Source organism: Musa acuminata, chromosome BXJ2-11, assembly GCF_036884655.1.
Source record: "Musa acuminata AAA Group cultivar baxijiao chromosome BXJ2-11, Cavendish_Baxijiao_AAA, whole genome shotgun sequence".
In the NCBI taxonomy this organism is placed as follows: Eukaryota; Viridiplantae; Streptophyta; class Magnoliopsida; order Zingiberales; family Musaceae; genus Musa; species Musa acuminata.
Window position 1 is genome coordinate 9,909,002 of NC_088348.1, and position 22,767 is coordinate 9,931,768.

The following is a 22,767-nucleotide window of genomic DNA, read 5'->3' on the forward strand; positions in this document are numbered from 1 at the left end:
GCTCCTCCCGCCTCACTCTAACCCGAAGCCGGCCAGTTGAAGCAGTCAGTACCTCCTGACTGACTCAATTGTCTCAAACAAAAGTCAGAATGGAACCTTGAAGAGCATATACCTGATGTCAAAGGGCCAGTAGGATTCAAATAACTAGAATTAATAAATCCTAATCCTAACTTATGAAAATACAGCCGTCATAAATTAATCTTAATCTTCATAATCTTTTCACACCGATCAATAAGATGATCGGCCATGTGTTGAATTTTGATATGCCTCCCACGCCACACCTCCCTCTCGGTATTGAAAGAAGAGTTTTTATTGATCTTATTTTTCTTTCGGTTATTGGTATTCATAAAACAAGGACTAATTATATGTTATCTTCTGTAGTTAGTTATTCTTACTATTTTGATGAAAATACTATACCTACTTAGTGATAAATCAAAGGATCGAAATATTAAAGATAGTTAATTATAGATAATTAATAAATGATAATTATTAGAACTGACCGAGAGATATGCAAGCAAACAACATGGAGAAAGTGAAAGTAAGAATCATGGAGTGGTGAGTGCAGTTCACTGGGAAGATCCCTAATTCCTTTCTAGATTCTCTGACTACTATGTTCGGAGGTGAATGGACAACAGCCAAACTGGTCTACTGCCTCCTCACTGCCCTCCTTTATGACGGCAACGAATCGCCTCCCTCCGCTCTCCCATTCCAACTTGGACGGTGGATGAGAGAGACAAGAGACCGGAGAGGCTGTCCCTGTTGCTGTGGTCGCAATAATGACCTCAAGTGGGTGGAGGGGGGAGAAAGAGAGCAGTGTGTGGCCTTGCTTGCCATCAGTCTCTTCACTTAATCAGGGCCAACAAGGTTGCCGCAGTCCCACTCCTGATGAGATCGACAGATGTGTTTATATTTGAAAGCCATGAGGAATCATGTGAATTGATTGAAAGCTTGCACCAAGCCATCATCATCATTCGTGACCACCGAAGAAGAAAAGAAAAGCATGGCGGTGACCATCTTGCTGCATGGAAGTGGGGCGGCTCTTAACGTAGGGTGTTTTCTTTCTTTTTTGGCCTTATCACAGCCATTTAATGGTCCTAATGGCCAATAATGATGCCACAAAGGCAATCAAGTAACTGAGTGCTAATTCTTAGCGCCGCATGTGTCCGGGGACCCATTTGCCACCGAGTTGGAGGGGCCAAAAGCAGCAGCCACCGCGCGCATGCACTCTCCGGAGGGCTGCAGAAGGAGGAGGTTCCCACTTTTGCGCACTTTGCAGTACAAAACATGGAAGGAGGAGTACATGTGTTTTGTTTCCCTCCCGATGCTAAACTCGGCTCTTAACCAAAAGTATGCATGCAGGAAGAGGAGATGTGTTGGAGAACATGCATGGAAAAGTACGCAGGTCTATACTTGGGAACATCGACCTTCCTCATCCATGGACGCAAATCTGGTTCCAGACGGGGTGTTAACTTCCATGACAAGGATGAGATTAGTTGCACGGCGTTGCAAGTACAAAAAGTGCAGTCAATCATCAGATGGATGCGGGCCACTGGGGGGGCGAGTGACAGAGATCCCACTCATATGTTGGGGGCGTCGATGGAGCTCCATCAGGTGCCCCCAGCGTGCGTTTTCCCTGTTCCTTTGTTGGTATGTCAGTGTACTTGGGACCGCCACTTCCTCCTCCCTTCGTTCCTCAATCATTTCACCTTGGGAATCCTCACATGGTCTCGATTCCCCCACTGGATTCTGCTCTCTCTCTCTCTCTCTCTCTCTCTCTCTAACTATCATGTTGATGAAACGAGGTACTCTCTACTTTGGCCTTCTCAAGGCCCAAAGGAAGAGAGTTACGAGCAAACATGGTGAATAGGTCATTGAATCTACAACCTTTCAGATTGTGAGGGGCATGAGATCATGGCGCAGTAGTAGTGGTCCTTAGAGAGGTGGACGTCTCAAGTCTCTAAGATCTTTGAGTCTCAGTTTGATTTGTCTGTTTTATTGCATTAGACATAAAACAAAGATTTTGACTCCCAACAACTCTTTGTGGCAATATACGTCTGTACAGATAAGTTAGTCATTACATGATTCCCTCCTCCTGCAATCAACCCCTCAAAGCCTCTCATTCTTGCGCTTGTCGTGTTGGTGCGCATGCGAAGGCCATCGTCGTCTTCACTTCAGCCTTCCAGCATCGCTCGATGTCCTCGGCAATCCTCGTCGCGTCCAGGGAAGCACCCATCAACCCGCGTTTGGTGAATCCGACGGCGTAAAGCCCTCTCTCCCCTTTCCAGCCATACGGGAAGGCCCTCCTCGGCAGCCCATCCTTCTCCGAGAAGAACTCCTGCTCCTGCCCAACCAATGCCAATGTCGAATCACTACAATGACAGCACGCACCGGTTTCTCTGTGCGTATCGGATGGATGATGGCGTACCTTGAGCCAGTAGGGCACGTTGCTCTTGTAGCCAGTCGCTAGAACTACAGCATCGTATCCCTCCCATCTGCCGTCCGTGAACTCCGCTCCATGTTCCATGAGCTTCTTGATAGCAGGTCGCACCTGCATGCGGCGCAGGTAGAGACCGTGAGAACGAGGGTGAGAAGGATGAAAACGATGCAACCTGCCCGAGTTGTGGCGGGATGATGAACGACCTTGATGGCTCCCGATTTGATCTTCTCAAGGGTGCCGACGTCGAGGACCGGGGTCTTGCCGGAGCGCAACTTGAGCTCGAGCGGCCCGAGTTGCGGCCGCGGCAGGCCAAGCTTGGCTGTGTCTCCTAGCAGGAGACGGGCAGCGAGCAGCAGCAGTCGATCGACCGCGCGCACCGGCAGCCACCTGAGCAGCCACATGGATAAGCCGAAGGTGGAGCGTCCGAGTATCTCCCGTGGCAGGATGTGCACCTGCAGACGTCGAAGATTACAACCACGCAGATCAGAAAAAGGTGGGGGAATATTCGACACTAATCTTGGCAGGTGGAGTCTCCACATCCCCTCTCTCTCTCTCTCTCTCTCTCTCTCTCTATATATATATATATATATATATATATATATATATATAGAGAGAGAGAGAGAGAGAGAGAGGATAAACTCATTCTTTTTCTTGTCAGTATTGGAGTTAGAAGAGCCTGCTTCTTGGATGTGGCAACTGAGAACGCGAGAATTTGGTTAAAGATATTTAGCAGTGGAGCAAAAGTAGCGTCTTTGTTTGCATGCCAAAGAACTACTCATTTAACGCGCTTTGCCGGTGATTAGTGACAGTGCCATTAACCACATAGTCAAAAGGTATTAGTAATTTAACACCACATATGAACTTAATGATTTGCTATTCCTATCGAACGACAGAATGTGGTATGCATGCAGAAGCTACAGAAAAGAATATGTAAATGGAAGGAAGAGAAATACGTATTACGAAGCTCACCGAGTCCCTGACGACGATGGTGGGGTGGGCACCGTGGTGGCAGAGATCCAAGCAGACCTCCATGCCGGAATTGCCGCAGCCGACGACGAGGACCCGCTTGCCGCGGAAGGCGTCGCCGCTCTTGTACAGGCTCGTGTGCAGGATGGGCCCCTTGAAGTCCCCTGCGCCGTCGAAACCTGGCACCACCGCCTCCGCGTTCTCCCCGGTGGCCACCACCAGCCACCGGCACATGTACTCCCTGCCGCCCTCCTCCCTGCCCTGATTGACCACCGCCGTCTTCACCCTCCAGAATCCGACCACCGCGTCGTACTCGGCGGCGACGACCGCCTCGTCGAAGCGAGGCCGGATGCCGAACTCCCGGGCGTAGGCGTCGAGGTAGGCCACGAACTGCTGCTTGGTGGGGTAGGTAGGGAACCACGAGGGGAACGGCATCAGCGGCAGCTCGCAGAACTTCTTGGGGAGGTGCAGGCGGAGGCGGTCGTAGGCCTTGAGCTGCCACAGCGACGCGACGCAGTTGGCGCGCTCGAGGACGACGCACGGGATTCCCTTCTTCTTGAGGCAGGCGGCGACGGCCAGCCCGGACGGGCCGCCGCCCACGATGATCGGCCCCAGCACCCATATGCACTTCCCGTCGATCTCGACAGGGTTCACCGCCACCTTACGGCCATCTCCGGCGTAGAATGGGTCATGGACTCGTTTGCATTCAGCTTCTCGCCAACGCTTCATGAAGCTAAAGATCTGGCGAGGAGTGGGGTCGGCAGTGGCGCGCACGGAGACCACCAAAGATCTTCTCTTCACAGGGATTCCATGGTTGGCTCCTGCACTGGTATAAGTAGAAGTAGGAGGGAGAGGAGAGAGAGAGAGGCGAGTGGATCCGGAGGATGTTGGTGCTCAACAGATGAGAAGGATTCTTCTGCTCTTATCCAAAAATGAGTTAGGCTGAGAGAAAGAAGCGGGACTTCTCCTACTCTTATGGGGAAGGCCTCAACGCTGGCATTAGATCAGCTGCAGAGGTGAGGAGATAGTGAAGAGCGAGTGAGAGGTTGTGGCGAGCTAATTATACAGATGCAGCTCTGCCATCTCCAATCTCTCTCGTCATCAATCACCATCACCACTACTATAACTCACATGTTATGAACAAAGCTCAAGCATCCATTAATTTTGTTCTCATTCCTCTTTTTTTTATTTTTTTTATTTTTTGTTCTTTTCTCCTTTAATTGTGGGTTTCACTCAACATTCTCTTAATTATTATGGCGTAAATGTTGCCTAACCCCACAACATTATTGACCACCAATGGATCTACCACACATATATCGAGATCATATGAGCTGGAATCACTAGTTTAAAATGCTTGTCCTTACTGAGTTATAATCATTATAAGACTGAATTGTGGTATTTTCATTATTAGGTAAGTATAATCAACCAACAGCATTTTCTAGTTTAATCACAATGGGAATAATTTATTGCTGCAACAGGAAATAGATGAGAGGAGACACAAAAAGTGGTAGGAAATAAATTTGCTGACATTTGATGCACATAAAGCTGTGTGGACGATCACTCGCACATGAAAATTGTTGAGACACAAGGTTTAGGCACAAACCTAACCAACTTGTACTGCTAGTACTACTACTACTACTACTACCACCTCATTTCAGTTAATAGGAGAATATATATTGTGATGTTACAGATGTAGCACAAAGTCTATGAATCCACCCATGAATTTTTAAGACAGGCAATTTAGTGCTACTCAAATTGATAAAAATGTTCCATCAGAAAGATGATCATAAGACTAAGGTGAAAAGACATGGCCAACTTATTTGGGAAACTGTATCAGTTAAGACACTGGGCATATATATTATGCGAAGCTACCAATCTGTCTCTATATATTAAAACATATCACACTCAGAAAGCTGCAACAAAGCTACATCTATAGATTAAACATCTATCTTGTGAAAAGCTTTCAAAGTGCGGCTGTTTAGTGTAAAATAAAGCACACTTACATGAGTGATTAGAGTTTATAATGCTGTGTTGTGGGCCTCTTCCATATTGATTTGAGTTCATGATGTTTTTCTTTTTCTTTTTCTTTTTTTTGTGGGGCCTTTCACCTTAAAAACAAATGTTGTGCTGTGTGTGATGGAATACAAAGATACTCCATCAAGCCTTTATTTATTTATTTGTGTTTTTTTAATTTTTTGGGAGAGAACATTCTCCATCAAACTAGGTTATCAAGGTTGACTTGAGAACAGCATTGTCCTTGTCTGGGAAATTCTTTGATGTTTCGAGAGAAAGGAAGTGAAGCACCCAAGGAACTTCTTTGGCTGTGCATTTGGATGTTCATTTGGATGTCCATCAAACTTCAATGCACAAAGAATACCAAAAATTGCCCCAAATTCTCTAGAATGGATAGTGTTTTGGTTACATCATGTTGGATCGAGAGAAATGTATAATCCCAACTATGCCTTGGTGAAATAACACTAAAGACCAGAATGCCACTAAATAGAAGATGGAATACAGGTAAACGATAACAGGAGAGGAGAGAGAGAGAGAGAGAGAGAGAGAGAGAGAGGGAGAGATTAGTCGCATAAAGCATATAAGATTAATCTAGTTTAGTCATCAATAAGCTGTCCTCGACAAGCAACATTTTTCTTTTTTCAAAAGTGGTAAGTTCAAAAAAAAAAAAAGGCTTATTGGATGAGGGTTCGACCGTCAATCTTTTATAAGTGGATTATCATCAAACCAGTATATGTAAAATAAAAATAAAAAAATTATAGGATGGGATTTCAATTGCTCGACAGCTAATAAATGGATTTGGTACACTACCACTAATCAACAAACAACATTGATTGATTAGTGCTACAGCCTACTAGTATATAGTTGAGTTAGAATACAGAAAAACATTGAATATAAGGTTGATCAACACCGTTGAGAATAATCTAGTAAACCAAAGAAGTGGTTTTGATTGCCATCATAACAAATGCTAGCCTGGTTATTAATTTACACAATCAAGTTTGATTATTAATTTTCAGCACAAGTACTCCACCGAGTGCTAAATGTCCATGTGCAATCATCTACGCCGAAGAGTTCAAATTAAAAAAGGTTTGAAATAAGAAATTACCAACAAATGTCTTTCTCTTTTAGTTCAAAATTCAATCTTTTTTATATCTTAAATCAGTTTTCCATCTTTAACTCATGATTCACCTTATTGGTCCATACCATTGTATCGATGGGAGATACCATATGATACGATGGGAGATACCAACAGAATGATATATACCACTCATATTGATCTTCTATTAGACCGATATATATCATCCATACCGAACAATACATCGAGATATATGACAAATCTCGCTTTAACTTTGTTGCTTCTCATTTATTACTCTATTCCTTTTATGTCTTCGTTTAGTAATGACTTCAAGAAGGACTAAGTAATTATGCAAATTACTCTTATTAAATAAATAGGCTAAATGGCAGAGAAAATGTTATGATATGAATACACTTTTTTAGGTTCCTTATGTGTACCTAAGAATGAATGTCATAGTACTCGTAAATGATAGGATGGAACGAAATTAGTACCTTTGCCAAGTGCGCCAAATGTCAAGCTCAGGCTGTTTGCTGCTATTATTTAATGAAGAACACCTTTCCTGCAGTAATGTTAACATAAGATCAAGAACCAATCTTCTCTTTGAGACTGTAAGACAAGCTCCTATTTATGTACTCATATTCTCTTATTTATCAAGCAAGCCCACCAAGACAAGATAGAATTAGGTTTATCATTGACTTCAGAAAATTCAGCTGAGTTCAGTCATTGCAGGGTGTAAAACAGAGATGAGAAAAAGCTGTGCTCTTGATCAATACGTTGTTGTTAACAAGGTGAAAGCATCAAGTCTTAATTAACCATCTGTAGCTCAAAGATCATTTTCACAAGTCATATTTTTGAGAAGTGATATTACACACACCTTTTCAGCTTCATTACATCTTTTTTTCTTGCTTCTGTTTAAAGAAGGAATAAGTTGCCTAAAAAGCACATGAAGAGCAAAGTTAACCAACTCAAATGGCAAATAGAAATACAAACTAGTGGGGTCAACCATGCCTAGATTAGATAAAGTGCATAGAATTTTCTATCTAACATGTTGGACGGAAATAAAAACATCACCTCAAAACACACTAAAGGTCTGTTTAAAATGCATAAACCCGAGTTAATAATTGTATAATTCAATATTCATCGTACCATAGCATATTGTCCGGTACAAGCAATACATATTGATCCGATAGGAGACCAATATGACGATACATGCCGATTTGTCAGTATGTCTAACGATATATCGATATAGTTCGATATGTACTGTATCAATGATCGATTGATATATATTTATACAAATCGATAAAACGAGTCATATTATAATCATCTAGCTCTATCTACGATCACATTCATCCTTTTTAACTTTTAATGTGGGACAAACTTTAGTGTCTCGTCCCATAACTTGAAAGACCTCCGAGTTCTTTTGTATAACATGGCTGTACTTTTCAAATAACAATTCACTTCCAACATTCGTTGTGAATCATCTTAAGTTAAACAATGAGTCAGTTTGAAAGAGCTAACTAGTAGAAAAACATCACAAATGTGTGGAGCATCTTAATAAAGTTTGATGATGAGTGTTACTGAAGATGTGCTTTATAAACTAGAAGAGGACATAACTTTGATGACAACATTGCAGAATAAGACTCTCTCTTTCGTATCAAAGCAGAACAATGGTGTTTTGTACCATGCTTAAACCATAGGTTGTTTTCTTCAGAAAGGTACAACTCTTGGCCACAAGGAAGACATTAATGTGACTATTTAGTTGCAGAAGTTGCAATACAAAGGTACTCTAGTAAGGCTGAACAAAGACTTCAAGTGACAAGATAAACAATTGACTTACAACAATAACACCATAAATTTGAACTCAATTAGTTGCCCAAACCTTTCAGTGGCTAATATATATATATATATATATATATATATATATATATATATATATATATATATATATAAGCTGAGGCACAATGTGTACTTGAAGATTTGGGCAACACCATAAATTCAATTAGTTGCCCAAATTTTTCATATGATTTCCATCATATACTCCCATCCAATCAACATCATTTCATCCACAAACTATCAGTAGGCAGGGACGATTAGACCCAGCACCACTTGAGTTCATTATAATGACACTCGAGTGATTAGATAGCCTAAAGAATGCAACTTTTCCATGATTTTCTTGGCCATAGCACTTTCATAATATACCAAACATTCTAATAGTACTTCCTCCACAAGACACAATAAAACTCTTCTACTCGTGGCAATTCTAATCCAAGGATGGCCATTAAGGGCAAGTGGGTTGCAAGGAGAACCCGTTAATCTCAAATCAAGAGCAAGGAAAAAGAAGCATGATTTCTAGATGCTGCCAACTTTACAGACTGAGGAAATAAATTACAAAGTACCATGGTGGAGAAGTTGGCAAGCTTGTCCCACTGCAGCAAATGTAATGAGAGGTTCATTTCAGGAATCATTATTAGAAAATGCAATTTACAACGGAAGTGCGGTGAACTTGAAGAAGAAATCAAGGTGTACAGAACTTAGAAGATGGATCCAAATAAGGAACTCAAGATCTAGTAGTTCAATGTTCAGCTGATACCAAGAGAAGAGAAACAAATGCAGCAGCTCTGAGACTGATGTTACAGTGCAAACTAAGAAACCAGGATGTTTATCTTTGAAGCAGGAATCGTGGCAGCCAAAATGTTGTTCAAGATCAATATATTCTCAGCCGCCTACTTTCCTAATCAAACTAAACTAGGAGAATAATCTACAACAGTGATCTAATTAGGTAAGAGAGACAAGCAACCACTGATGATTCACATTACACAACTGTGATGCCTTTAGGACCTACCTACCAATAACATTCCCTGTTTCTGACCACAGATTTTGGGGATCCTGGTAATGCTCAATAATGTAGCAAAGACTCCTTGCCACGTGGGAGTCATGGGATACAGCTATATTGGTTAGCATTTGCCAAACAGATGATTTGATCATAAAAATGGAAGAATAGGCAGGCTCTCACTATGCTAGTTCAGAGAGAGAGAGATTGGGTAGGCAGAATACTGACCTCTACTTTCCTGACAAAGTCCTAAAGAATGACAATAATTTTAAGCTTCCTCAGGAAGGAGGTGGTGCACCCCAGGAGTCCTGATCCAATGTGCAGCTAGGCAAAAACAAGTAGAAGAACACCCTGAGCACTGCACATAATAATGTCCAAACAGCAAATGAAGTACCTAGAGAAAGGAAAAAAAGAAGAATGTCACACTTTCTCGATATGACTCCTGATTAAACTAAGTCAACAATGGTAAGTGCAAGATGTCAGTAAAAAATGTAGAGTTAACACACCATGTTGTTGCAAACTTATCTGACATCATTCAATGAAAGTATTTCTGAAACTAAATAACTACAACCAACATTACCAAATAATATCTAATAAGTTTAAATCAGTGTGACAAATATGAATTATTAAACCCAGATTTCCTACTACAACTTGTGCCATAGCAAATGTTGGAAATCCTTTGAGTTTATGCTCCCATGAGTCGGCTCCCAAACAAACACATGATCTTATGATCCTAAGAACTGAAGCTATAAGTCCTCTAGACTGGGACTTTGAATCCCTATGTTACTCCACACAGTCAGCCAGCATATCATGTCCATCACCTGGCAGCCTTAGCAATGCATATATAATAGACTTATCAAAGGTTGAAGGTTCAAAACCTCAACTGATACATTTTTTTAAATTATCAACTAGTAAAAACTTTGATTTTGATACTATATCGCAAGATCCTGGATTCGTATCTCACCTTTTGTCACTTACCCATTGCAAAAAACTCATGTATAATAGACAAGATCATAGCACAATCACTCCTTGAGCCACAGAAAGGGAGCATATATACATACAAACACACTCAGCTGAGTTTTCCCATGGCTTCATATAATACATATAAAAACATATTTTAGAATCCTCACAAAATGGCCCAACTGTCATTTTAGCATATAAAACATTAGCTAACTAGGATGATAATGTTCAGCCATCTTGTAGGGCAGGTAGTGTTCAAGCTGAGTAGCAGGCTGTTGCCAGTTTTGTGTTTGTGAAGACTTCAAATACAAAGATGCAAGTTACTGCTCTAGTGCTGTCGCCTTCAGGTGCCAAATTATTAATACTCACAGCTTATCCATGATCAGATCCCCTACAAAACCAAAAATGGCAAAAACAAAATTAATGCTCCCATGAGAACAAACAAAATTTTGTTCCTAAAAATGCAGCACCTGTGCCAGTGCATGCATATGATCTCTGGTTGCCACATGGGCAATCAATACTAGGACCACGATACCAAACATAAAAAAGAAATCCTGATGCATCTTGGAATCCAAATGAAAATGTAATACCGTTATCAAAACACTAGTAAAACTCCATTCATCATTATGTAGACAATAGATTGAACCACTGAATCAGTTAGGCTTTACTCTTACCAAATAGTACATTTGCTGATATCACAAAATCACAATATCTATTATAAGACAACCAGGACCTTCCACTTTATTTTTCACTTTGAGGGCAGCATCATTGAGCAAATGATAAACCTGACGACATCTTTTTGCAAATAAAAAGCATGTGGCCATTATTTTAAATCTTTAACCTGTTACTTCTAGTGTGCAGTATATAGGTAATCCATCCACAAGTACATACTTTTGGTACACTTCATACTATATGGTCTCGATCATTGTTCCACAGCTATATGTACTCGGTAACTGAAGAACATGGCAACTTCATCCTAAAAGCCCAAAACTACCAAACAGGTAGTGACATTCCTACTAAGGTTTGGAAGAGTTTAGGAGACCAAGATATAATTTGGTTGAATAGCTTATTTAACAAAATTTTGAGACTTAGAAAAGATATCTTGTGAATAGAAGAGGAGCTTTTAACACCAATTTATAAAAAATAAGGGTGATATCTAGCACTGTGCTAACTATTGATGAATTAGGATTATGGACCACACAATACAACCTTCGGAAAGAGTGCTTGAAAGTCAAATAAGATGTGAAACAAATATCTTTGAAAGTCAATTTGGTTTTAGGATCAATAACAATTAAGGTTACTTATTTATTAAAACAATTATTGAGAAAGTATAAAAAGAAAATAAATTTGTATATGCTTTTCATTCATTTAGAGAATGCTAAAGTTCCTAGAAATTTATTATAATGGATTTAAAATAATATATATCTACTAATTTTATTGATGTTATAAAATGTAATCACTAGTGTTAGAATTATAGAAAGTGTAGTGAATTTTCTATTAGCATAGAACTTCATCAAAGATCCACGTTAAATCCTTACAAATCAATAATGCACAAACTTACCAAACATGTATGCTATAGACCTCCTAGGCATATATTTTATTTGTTAATAATATTGTTGTAGTGAAAGAAAATCTAAATAGAGTTAATTCTATAAATGAGTTATGTAGAAGTCATTAAAGCTCTTAGAAAAGGAGAACTAAGATCCAAGTATATATTATGTAATTTTACTAATAATACAAATAAATAGGAGTTTGACGGATTGAAACCCTATTTTCATTCTTGTGATTGCTCGCTTCTCCTTGTAGTCGCCACCTCCTCTTCAGACACTTCCCCATCTCCTCGTCATCTGGTACCGTAGCTCCTCACTATCACCGCCTCTTCAACGATGATTCCCTCCCTAGCGACCATAGCTCCTCGCTGTCGCTCCTCCCTGCATCCATGTGCAGCCCTCCGATCATGGCATCTCTCCCTCCAAAGCCGTCCCCATCAAGCCTCCTTGATACCCCCTCTCTCCTCCATGCTTCTCCCATTTCCTACTCTCCTTCCCACCTGCTATCTCTCTCCCCTCCCCCATAGCCGCCCTGTTGAGCTTCCATAATACCCCTATCCCCTTCCCTCCTCTTTCGTCCCTCTTGTTGTCTCTCCCCCTCCTTCGCCATCACCCCTATGGAGCGTCCCCGACAACACCCTCCCCATTCCCTCCTGCATGCTTCTCTCCCCTTCCCACAATCTCCCTCCCTCCTACTGGAGGAAGTTTATGCTGGCGAAAGGAATTGAAAATCAATCCCATGCCTTATATTAACTAGTTTATCTCTTTTATGTTTTCTCTTGTCGCTACTTCCTGTGATAGACTAGAATGCAAAGAATAACTAGAACTAGAAGATTTATGATAACTAATTGTTTAAAGTTGTGACACCTTTCTATTTCCTACATTTTTTCAAGAAAGTGCTTCAATAAGAGTGCAACAACCATGAACTATTGAACAAGTGCTAGGTAATAAACCAAGCTTCCTGTGGCGGTAACTTAGGTAAGCAGGCATAGTAAAGAATATATGTACAAGTTATATCCACCAAAGGAAAAGGCTGTCAATACAAATAAAAGAATGGAGAAGAAAGCCAATGTTGAAAGAACACAGAAGAGACAAAGATATACTTTTCAATAAGCTACATAAAATGCATATGCCCATTTTATGACTAGAATTCATTTGGTCCCAAATAAATAGTGTAGAACAGATCACAAACTCACCTGTTTCCTGCAAAATCCTCCCTAGCTTCATCTACTTATAGTCGAAGTTCGGAATAGGTGTGCTAGGTTTATCAAAGCTCTCCAACACCTCCGTCTTGCTGCCACCACTTTCGCTCTTTGCCTCATTCTCTTGTTGTTTCTTCCCACCACCAAAGATCCCCCCGAACCAAGATGAAGAAGATGATGACGATGACAAAGTAGAAGAAGAAGAAGACGTCGTGCCGAGGGGCTCTGCTCGGTAAGCCGTCTGCTGGAACCCCAGAGTGGAAGCAGAGGCCGCGGCGGTGATATTGGGCGGGACGACTGGGGCATTGGGGTCCTCCAACACGGGGGGCAGGTTCTGGGGAGCGCTTAGAACGCGGTTGAGCATGATCCCGGCGCCCTCAATGAGGGCCAGGAGGATGCCGCCAAAGAGAGCGGAACGAGCGGCGGAGCCGGGACCCTGGCGCATCTGGAGGAAGCCTCCGGTAGCGGCGCCGGCGAGAATGGAATTCCAGGGGTCCTCCTTCTGACGGAGGTAGACCATGGAGCAGTCGAAGGCAGAGAAGAGGCCGCCCCAGACGGCGAAGCTTCCACCGACGCGGGGGGCGTTCATGCGGACGGCCTGGGAGCCGCCGGCCAGGCGCTCGCCGTTCGGGAAGTTGTAGAGGCCTTTGATGAAGTGGAAGACAGAGCCCCCCACGGCGCCCATCGCGAACGCTCCGCCCACGTCGTCCAGTATCCGATCCGGGCACGGCTCCCGCGACGTCTCCGGCGTCCCCATCGCCGGCTTCCTCCTCCTCCGACCCTATCTAAAACCCTACCTCCGAAAAGAAACCCAAGGAAGCGGTTGTCGCAAGACCGCACACCACGAATATATGACTACGGCGGTGAGCGAATCCGACCCGGTGATAGTATTGGACTGGGTCGGTTCGACCAAGACCGGATCGGTCCAAGAACACCACGGCCGAGAAATCCAATCCTGAGAATATTATATTTTTCATTATGATTTTTATTTTGAAAAAGAAAAGTTCTATGTAGAGAATAGGCAACAACTGAAACCTCTAACTTATATGTTTTGTAAATGTTCTACAAATTAAATTTCTTTTTGGTTTTGAAATTTCCTGAAATTCTTTGGATCTTGTCTATGTTTTCCCAATTTTACAATGTTATATATATTTAAAAAAAATTTGAAACTATGATACTATGATATTAAAAATCTTATTTGGTTTGCAAAAAACTAGTAAAGAATTAATGTATAATATGATTAACATTAAGCATATGAACTGAAAAGCACTCTTAGCTCAAATGGATTTATGAAGTGGACTTTAAATAGTTAGGATATTATGATTTTTATTTTTTTATAGATAATTACTTCTTAACTAAAAAAGAAAATATATGGCTTGATAATGACTAAATGGTTCATGTAAATCGTTAAAAGTTACTATCATAATTTTTTTGACCCCCCAAAACAAACACCTTTTTTCTTTTGTGATTGTTCTCTCTCTTGTTGTTCTACCTATCTACCATTGAGAATGAAATAGTAATATTAATTTTATAAATAGGTATATGATGCAATAACATTAAGTATATAGCATAATAAAATTAATATTTATTATCAATCGGCATGTGAATCCTAATCACTAACACATGACTCCAGATCAATTAAGTCACGTAAGTTATACAGGGAATCAAGACATCAAAAGTCTTTGTTTCCCATCCATCTTTAGGCTTCGAGCAATTTCTCTATGAAGATTTCCTAAAGTTCTTAAGCAGAAACATCCAATCATAGGTCAGGAGAATTACATGTCGAGTGTTCTATAAAGCTGCATCCAGCAGAAGTCGTCAGCTCAGAAAAGACATGCAGCTTCATAAGGAGAAGAAGAAGAAGAGAGAGGAACCCATTAAGTCCTTGAGATAAGATCAGTTGATAAGAGTGAAAACATTACAAGAAAAAGAAGGTTACATGAGGCACCGATCCATCCACCCACACCGCCCAGTTAAGCCTCTTTCAACTGATGACAGACAGCTGAGGCACACAGCACCACTGCATTCTTCTTTCTTCTTCTTGAGTTGCCCATTCTAGTACACAGGCGATGTCGGCAAAAAAAAGCTGCTGCCATTAATTACCCTGTCTCCATTTGCCGCCTGTCAACCCCTCTCTCTCTCTCTCTGTATCCCCGAAGCTTTGGTGGCTGTGTCTACGTAACCGATGAAACGTTCCTCTCCTCTGAAGAAATAGCTGACAACTTGGGAGGACGAAGCCACAGTTTTATGCATCTGGTTCCAGTATCCCCTCTGCAAACAAGCATTCTCTGTGAGCAGAGCAGAGCATGACAGCTTTTTACTGGCTGCAATTATCCCCATTTTTTACATGAAAATATTTCGTCTGGTTATTCTAATTGATTCAATAAAAACCAGAAAGACAAAGAGTACTTGTCCTTTGCTTTTGCAAGGGTCCTTTTGTTTCCACATGCACATTACTCATTCTAATTGAAAAGGTTTTAGTTCTCTTGTTGGGTCTCATTCAAATTCAAGTCATATCAACTTTCCTGCGATGTTTTCTTCCATGTGTTACAGCAAAGTTTAAAGTACGTGTGGTGTTAGATGCTCGTCCAACACTTTGATTATAATTTCATCAGGAAAGCGGCAACGTAGCTGTTTGATAACCAAGCACTCACTGTGGAAGCTTGCGCTAAATGCAACGCATTGACTTGCTCTTGTATGTGAAGGTTGCAGGTTACAGGCACTGTGGGAAGATGAGGCATGTTGGAATGGAGATAGCTTGTCTTGTCAATGAGCCTCGCAGCTACGTTGCTTAGAGAGAGAGAGAGAGAGAGAGAGAGAGAGAGATAGATAGAATCTAGCTTGCTTTAGACTGCGGACAAGAAAGATTAGGGCCATAAAGTTTGATGGGTACATCATTCTTACAAAACAATAGGAAGGGAACAAACTTTTGGTACATGACTTTGTAAGTCATCCTTGAGTCTGTACCTATTCCAGTAATATCTATAAGCCAAGCATCCATATGCTGGATTCAGAGTAAAAGCAGAACAATGTTACTTTTCTGCACCAGAATTCCTCGAGGCTTCAACATCCCTAGCCTTCTTCTTCCTTCTTCGGCTCCCATGGAATCCAAAATCATCCTGATATATGCAGTAGGATAGAGAACATAGACAGAGAAGAAACACAGCAGAGTTGGGAATTACTCGAGGTGTTGAAGGTCGACCTTCTTATGCATGCAGGAGATCATCCAGCACCATTTAATTATTGTTTCATCTGTAAAGATTCTTGGACTGGAGGCAACGTAGCTGCTTGATAACCAAGCAAGCACTTCAAGTAAGGCATTGTCTTGCTAGTCTATGTTAAGCTTGCAGGTTATAGCTAGGCACTGTGGGAAGATGAGGCTTGTTAGAGAGAGCTTGCCTCGTCCATGGACGAAGCAGCTAGAGAGATGAGAATCTAGCTTGCTTTAGACTAAATTTAAGGGCGCCACAGTTTGATGGGTACATCATCCTTACAGAACAACGAGGGAACAAACGTTTGGTACATGACTTCGTACCTAATTCTATACATTTATCAGCTAAGCATCCATATCAGAGTAAAAGTAGACCAATGTTACGTTATTGCACCAGAATTCCTCAAGGCTCCAACATCTTCCCTCTTTGGCTCCCATGAAGAGTAGAAGTGATCCATTAATATCAGCTCAAGCTCCAAACCATGGGGTAAACAGAAATGGAGAAGGAAACACAGCAGAGTTGAATGGTTCTCGGAGGACTGATGAACATGATTAGGATTACATCAGAAGATAAGACACTGCGATAGATAGCATTCGGTGACTTGAATTAGCAGAACTCAGTGACCAAAAAGAACAACCCAGATGTCGGAGAAAGCCTGCAGGATAAGTGGATGGAGATGGGAAGAGTTCAAGCACAGGTAGGACTGCAGCAGGCACTCCAAATCTTGGGCGCCGAAGATTTGCCGTTCGGTGATCATCTCCACCATGGAGCTGCGGAAGTCGTTGTAAGGATCGCTCGACCGCTTCACCACGGCGAAGCCTTTCTTCTCTTTCCTGCCTGCCGGAGAGCTGACGGAGAGCAAGCGCTGAAACCCCTTGCAGACTCCCCAAGCCTCGCGCTTCCTCCCTCGTCTTCTGTCCCACTGGGGTTTCTTTACGTTCTTGTTCTTCTTCTTGGACGTCGGCCTCTGGTAGAACTCGGAGGAGTCGGAGGAGAAGCTCCGCGATGAGAAGAGCATCTCCGTCTCCTCTTCCTCGACTTCCCTTCCTTCGCTGCTAAAGAAACCATCTCCGTCATTGTTGCTCTCCATCGACGAAGAGCAGTTGAACCCATAGCTGTTGGACGCAAGCCTCTTCTTCTTCTTCTTCTTCTTCTTCTTCCTCTTGACCACCTTTATCTCCTTCGTTTCTTCTTTCATGGCTCCATTAAAGCAGTAGTAGTAGTAAGAACTGTTCGAGGGGGAAGAAGGGGAAGACGGAGGGCACGTCCTCCCCTCCCACGCGCCGGTCTCATAGTACCCACCCGTCTCCCTAACTCTCCTCTCCTTCTTCCTCGCCTTCAGATCCTTCCACTTCTCATTCCTCATCATCAATCGAGAAGATTGCTCACACTCGACCGCACGCTTCGGCCGGCAGCCGCTGCAGACGCCCACCGTATTATGCCTGAGACGATCGTTCGGTACAGGGAAAGAGAGTGGACGACCGAGGCTGCGGTCTCGACGGCAAGGCACGAAGACGGGTTCAAGGACAGCATCGTCGAGGAGGGCCCGAGTAGAGGCGGTGGAGCTCAGATTGGTCGAGACGGAGGTGGAAGGCTTGCAGGAGGACCGGAACATGCGAGCGAGTCGTTGAGTGAGCTTACCACCACCATTCTTCTTGCTGCTTCTGTTGCTCTCCATGTCCTTCCTTCGCTCTCTGGTGCTCACATACCGAAAGGAGATGGTGTGAGAGAAGAGCGAGGGAGGTGCACCACCATTTATAAGGCTTGAAATGTGGGGTTAGATGCGAGGGGGGAATCCATGATGGATATGGGGATCTTATATTATCGGCTAATAATTGTGGTCGGCATTTGGTGTGTCTAATGGGACTCAATATTTCATGAACTTGTTCGACGTGGTGGATGCTTGCAGCAACATGCGGGCCCTACCATCATTGTGAGATCAGTCCTCGCGAGGACACTGACTCCCTCGTAAGGGACAGATACATCAGTAAGTCTTCCTACAACGACGCGGCTTGTAGCTCGTTGATCCATCGACAGGAACAGGAAAGTTCAAGTAATCCTCTCCTGTTTGGCATGCTATCAACTTCAGCCTAATCTCTACGAAAACAACAATGAAAATGAAGAAGATACGAATGTTGGGTAGATAAGATCCATTTTCATGAAAGATGCGGCAATATACATTTCTTGAATAGACTATTATTCAGTATGGTTTATGCATAAATAAGAATGATGATTAGGCAAATATGATTCACCCATTTATAGTCTTCAAATTTGGTCTAATAAATTTTATATCAAGAATATTAGTCCGTTGATGATGTATCAAAACCACTTACAGTTATTGAGAATTCGAAACCTCATCCGATGAATTTTTACTCGAAATATATTGGTCTCCTAATAGCGTATCATATTCACTTATCAAATGTTATGGTTTAAAATTATATTTAATAAATTTTTATACCGAAAAGATTACTTATGTACCTCATCTATTTATAAAAATTGAGAATATAAAATTTTATTTGATAATTTTTATATAAAACATATTGATTTAGTAGTGATGTGTCAAGCATTGAGTGAGGGTTAAAAATCTTATTTTCATCATTTTATTTTTATTTTTATAAAAAATATATACAGCAGCTAAAAATACAAGATGAAGATTAGAGACCAAGTCTTGTGCAAGAAACATGGCAAAAAGGTTTTGTGATGCATCAAATGTCTCCCTTTTTATATTGCTAGGGGAGTGGTTGTGATTCATTCCACAAGGACTGTTGATGTTCTTTTGTCATGCTGTTCTTTCTCCAGCTAAATCTTTTCACCTATCACTACTCTTTCTTCAACATTTGGCAAAGGGAATTAATGTGAAAAATAGTATATTTGCCATTGATGGCTCAGCAAAGCTACTTTGATTTCTTGCAATGCACTCACCACGACTCCACTACACATTGACTGTGACAGATATATACTACCCTCCTTCATACTAAAGGAGCCTTACACTTCATAATGTCCAAAAGGTGATCTGCTGTCCCCTTTCCTCAAAGTTGGATGTTCTTGAGCTGCATCACTGCCCAATTCAAGGCATGCCCCTGTCATTCATGTGTATTCCATAGATGGTTCACTCACACTGTAAGCAATGGGATGCTCTGCAAGTAAAAGTTTGAACTCTGCATAAAAGACATATAGCACCACCACATTCCATTTCATATGAGTGTTCATTTTCAAATGTCTATTCTTGTATAGATTGCCACAAATGAGCATGAAAACATGAGGCCAGATTTGCCATCCATGAGCTTATAGATATGAGATATGGATTTCATTAGCCAATTCAGCAGAAGTGCTTGACAACAGTAGGCTTGCTGCTGTTGTCCAGAACTCAGAAGGACAGAAAACTATTACAGCATGGATATCCATATAATTGGAAGTACAACAGTGAAGTGACCACTCCATTGACTCCCAAACATCTACAGTGCCACTTTCAGTGTTTTCCCCAACTCAAACAGTGCCTTTGGACATTAACAAGCCATGAACAAACAAAATAGTTGGTAACTAACCCGAACTCCAAGCCCAACCATTGTCCTACCTCATGGGATCACACTATCCCAAGCACTGCTGAATGCATCCAAGTTAGAGGTTGTGAGAGAAAGAGGGACTGATGCCTTCCTACCAAGTGTTTTTGAAATCCATGCAGCGAGGGAAGAGTGAGTGGACAAAAGCGGAGGTGAGCTTTGTCACCTCTCCTGTCCTTGTGGGCTCACTTCCCAATCACAAATGTCAGTTTGTCTCTGTCCATTGCCTGGCTCCAAACCCTTAGAGGACATGTGGCCCTTAGAAGATGAAAGAAATAAAAGAGCAAAGAAACAGAGAGGAAGGTTGACAAAAAAAATTTCTTTCATTTGATTAGGGGTTACTGATGGAGAATTTGGCGTATGTGGGGGATCTTTGTTTCTGACTCCCACAAAGGTCATTGGGATGGGCATGTCCCTCTTAGCTTGTGGGTTCAAAAAGCTCACCTGCATTGCAAGGAATGGATCCAACCATTTTAGGACACACAAGGGGGTAATCCAAGTGCTTGAGGACAAGCATGGGGAGGTCCTCCATGTTAGTCTCAATGTGGTGGAGGTTTCTACTTGTCTGAATTCAAAAATGGCCATGTATCAGTGCATACTTAGGTTTGTACATTTAAGATTTAGTAGAGACAAATACTTGATGAACTTGTTTGTAGCAATTGGGATTGTTACTGCCTGTCTGCTCCAATAGGTGGATCACAATTACCTTTAGATTTACAGGAGAACTCCATTAATATAATGAAAACTCTATATATCTGAAACAAGTAAAAACTAATATATCTGTAATTTTGTACATCATCGTATCTTCTATTCTGTGCTTAAGATTATAGACATATTTTATCATTATACAAACATGTAATCATAGATGTTTTACAAGTCAATCACGTAAGTGATGACATATGTGACTTTTTTATTTATTATATTTTAATATTTATCACTTTATATTATATATATATATATATATATATATATATATATATATATATATATATATATATAGTGATGTCCTTAGATTCGTGTAATGAGAATCGGATCGTGATGAGGTCACAATAATGAGCCTGATTCGCCTTTAAACACGGATCCTAAATAATCCCAATCATATGTTACTCGAGAGAGACATCGAGATAACCGGACAAACTGATGTGTTGTATACCCGTCCATATGATAGATACAGTTGGTCTTATAGCTACTCATGTGGAGACACTAGGGATACAATATAGGTGCTCATTGGAGAATGAGTTCACTGATTGATCCGCTTACAGAATGCTAAATGGTTGATGATGCCTTATTGTTAGATAGTGATTCCGTGGTCCTAATGGTGTATCGGTCCTTAGACTTGAGACACCAAGGATGTCCTATATGAGTGCTCCATTCTTTGATACCGGACTTATAGGTTTGGATGTCTCATATCTAACACAACCGGTCATCAGGAGTGGTAATCAACTTTACGAGGGCTATTGAGTGTCGATAGAGGATCATCTACTCTCGGTGTCATGAGAGGAATGTCTCATGTATTCTTGCTCAGATAAATCCTTGTCCAGAGTCATTCGGATTTAGAAAGAAAGAGTTCTCTAGGAGAATTCGATTAGAGCGAGACTCGAGTAGAAACCGTATAGGTCTAACAGCACCATGCCCGATATACAATCTCTGAAATATTAGATGGATAAGCGACTATAGGTACACAGTAACTGAGGATGGATAGGTTCAATAGATTGGATTCCCCTATATCATCTGGGGACTACGGTGTAATGGCCTAGTGCGTCTGCAATCGATGAGTCGAGTAAATTATTATAGAGATAATAATTCATTGAGCCAAAAGGAGTTCTGATAGGTATGACTCACGACCAGCTCGATATTGGGTATAGAGGGTCACATACATATGATAGGCATTGCGATGAGTAGAGGTTCGGATATGAGATATCCGTCGGAGCTCCTATCTTATTGGATATCCAATAAGCCCATGAATTATTGGATCTTATGGATGAGATCCAATAAGAGCTCATGATAGATTATTGGATAGAGATCCACTAATCTAAGAGGCTTGGATAGTCGAATGGAGATCCAATACCCAATATGGGAAGATCTATTAGGGTTAAGTTGATAGGAGACCTCTATAAATAGGAGGGTTTCAATAATTTATAGGCTAGAGCTTTTTACTTCCTCTCCTATTCTCCTTCCCCTCTCTATCTCAAAGCAAGCTTGGAGATTTAAGGAGCGTCATCGCAGCCCTACTATGTGGATCACCACTAGTGAGGAGAGTGCTTGACCTCCTTCACCCTCTCTCAGAGATCTGTAGGGATACAGGGATATATGACCTCCCTAGGTAATACAATCTATCTAACATGTGATTTTCTATTTCGTGGATTTTTGCGCACCAATCTTCGCACAACGACAAACATATCTTTAGGAATTGGGGATTTTATTTTCTGTTCTTCTGCTGTGCATGTGATGTCACCCCCAAGATTTCCCAATAGTGGTATCAAAGCTAGGTTGTTCGTGCAAAAATTGGTTTTGAACTGCGTGTGTTGTATTTTGAAGAAGCTTTTTACATCAAAATTATTAACGCAAAAGCGAAAAAGACAGCAATTGTTGCTGTCCTTGTTGCTCTCGCTGCCATTTGCATGCAGTAGGCTTGCTATTGGCGGCCGGCAACCTACGAGGGCCGACAGCCCGCTGGCGCAGCCTACAACCGCTGGTGCTGCCACTGGCAGTCCGCGTGCAGAGGCACCATGGGGCAACGGCACCTACGGCCATTGTACCCGCGGGGTGAGGCACCATAGTGTCATGGACTTAGTTGGTTTTGCCTATATCGTGCAGCACCCTTGCGTATCGATCCGTAAAGGTTAGCCTCCTCGAAACCTCCTATGGTCCCTTAGGACATACAAAAGAGAAAATGGGTTAGAGAAAGCATCTTACTCGGGATCCATAAGCAAATATTTTCGAAAATACTTCATAGCCAATG

The 22,767-nt window shown here is 41.7% G+C and overlaps 3 protein-coding genes across 4 annotated transcripts; all 3 read right to left on the minus strand.

The window, feature by feature from the left end:
• Positions 1–1,962: 1,962 nt before the first annotated feature.
• LOC135627429 (indole-3-pyruvate monooxygenase YUCCA2-like) lies at positions 1,963–9,697 on the minus strand. Of its 2 annotated transcripts, none has more exons than XM_065133531.1 (5): positions 9,550–9,697; positions 3,407–7,050; positions 2,641–2,889; positions 2,426–2,548; positions 1,963–2,335 (listed from the first exon to the last, which is right to left on the minus strand). In XM_065133531.1, the coding sequence occupies exons 2-5, from the start codon at positions 4,130–4,132 to the stop codon at positions 2,117–2,119; spliced, it is 1,317 nt and encodes a 438-aa protein (XP_064989603.1). In that variant the 5' UTR covers positions 4,133–7,050; positions 9,550–9,697; the 3' UTR covers positions 1,963–2,116. The 2 variants fall into 2 exon arrangements, with proteins under 2 accessions (XP_064989603.1, XP_064989602.1); XM_065133530.1 differs by having other exon boundaries at positions 1,965–2,341; positions 9,550–9,696.
• A 653-nt stretch (positions 9,698–10,350) lies between these two features.
• LOC135626738 (mitochondrial import inner membrane translocase subunit TIM17-2-like) lies at positions 10,351–13,860 on the minus strand. Its single transcript, XM_065132316.1, has 2 exons — positions 13,028–13,860; positions 10,351–10,672 (listed from the first exon to the last, which is right to left on the minus strand). Exon 1 carries the CDS (start codon positions 13,788–13,790, stop codon positions 13,059–13,061), a length of 732 nt encoding a protein of 243 aa, XP_064988388.1. The 5' UTR covers positions 13,791–13,860; the 3' UTR covers positions 10,351–10,672; positions 13,028–13,058.
• A 2,742-nt stretch (positions 13,861–16,602) lies between these two features.
• LOC135627247 (uncharacterized) lies at positions 16,603–17,947 on the minus strand. Its single transcript, XM_065133262.1, has one exon. It carries the CDS (start codon positions 17,921–17,923, stop codon positions 16,862–16,864), a length of 1,062 nt encoding a protein of 353 aa, XP_064989334.1. The 5' UTR covers positions 17,924–17,947; the 3' UTR covers positions 16,603–16,861.
• Between the last annotated feature and the right edge of the window lie 4,820 nt (positions 17,948–22,767).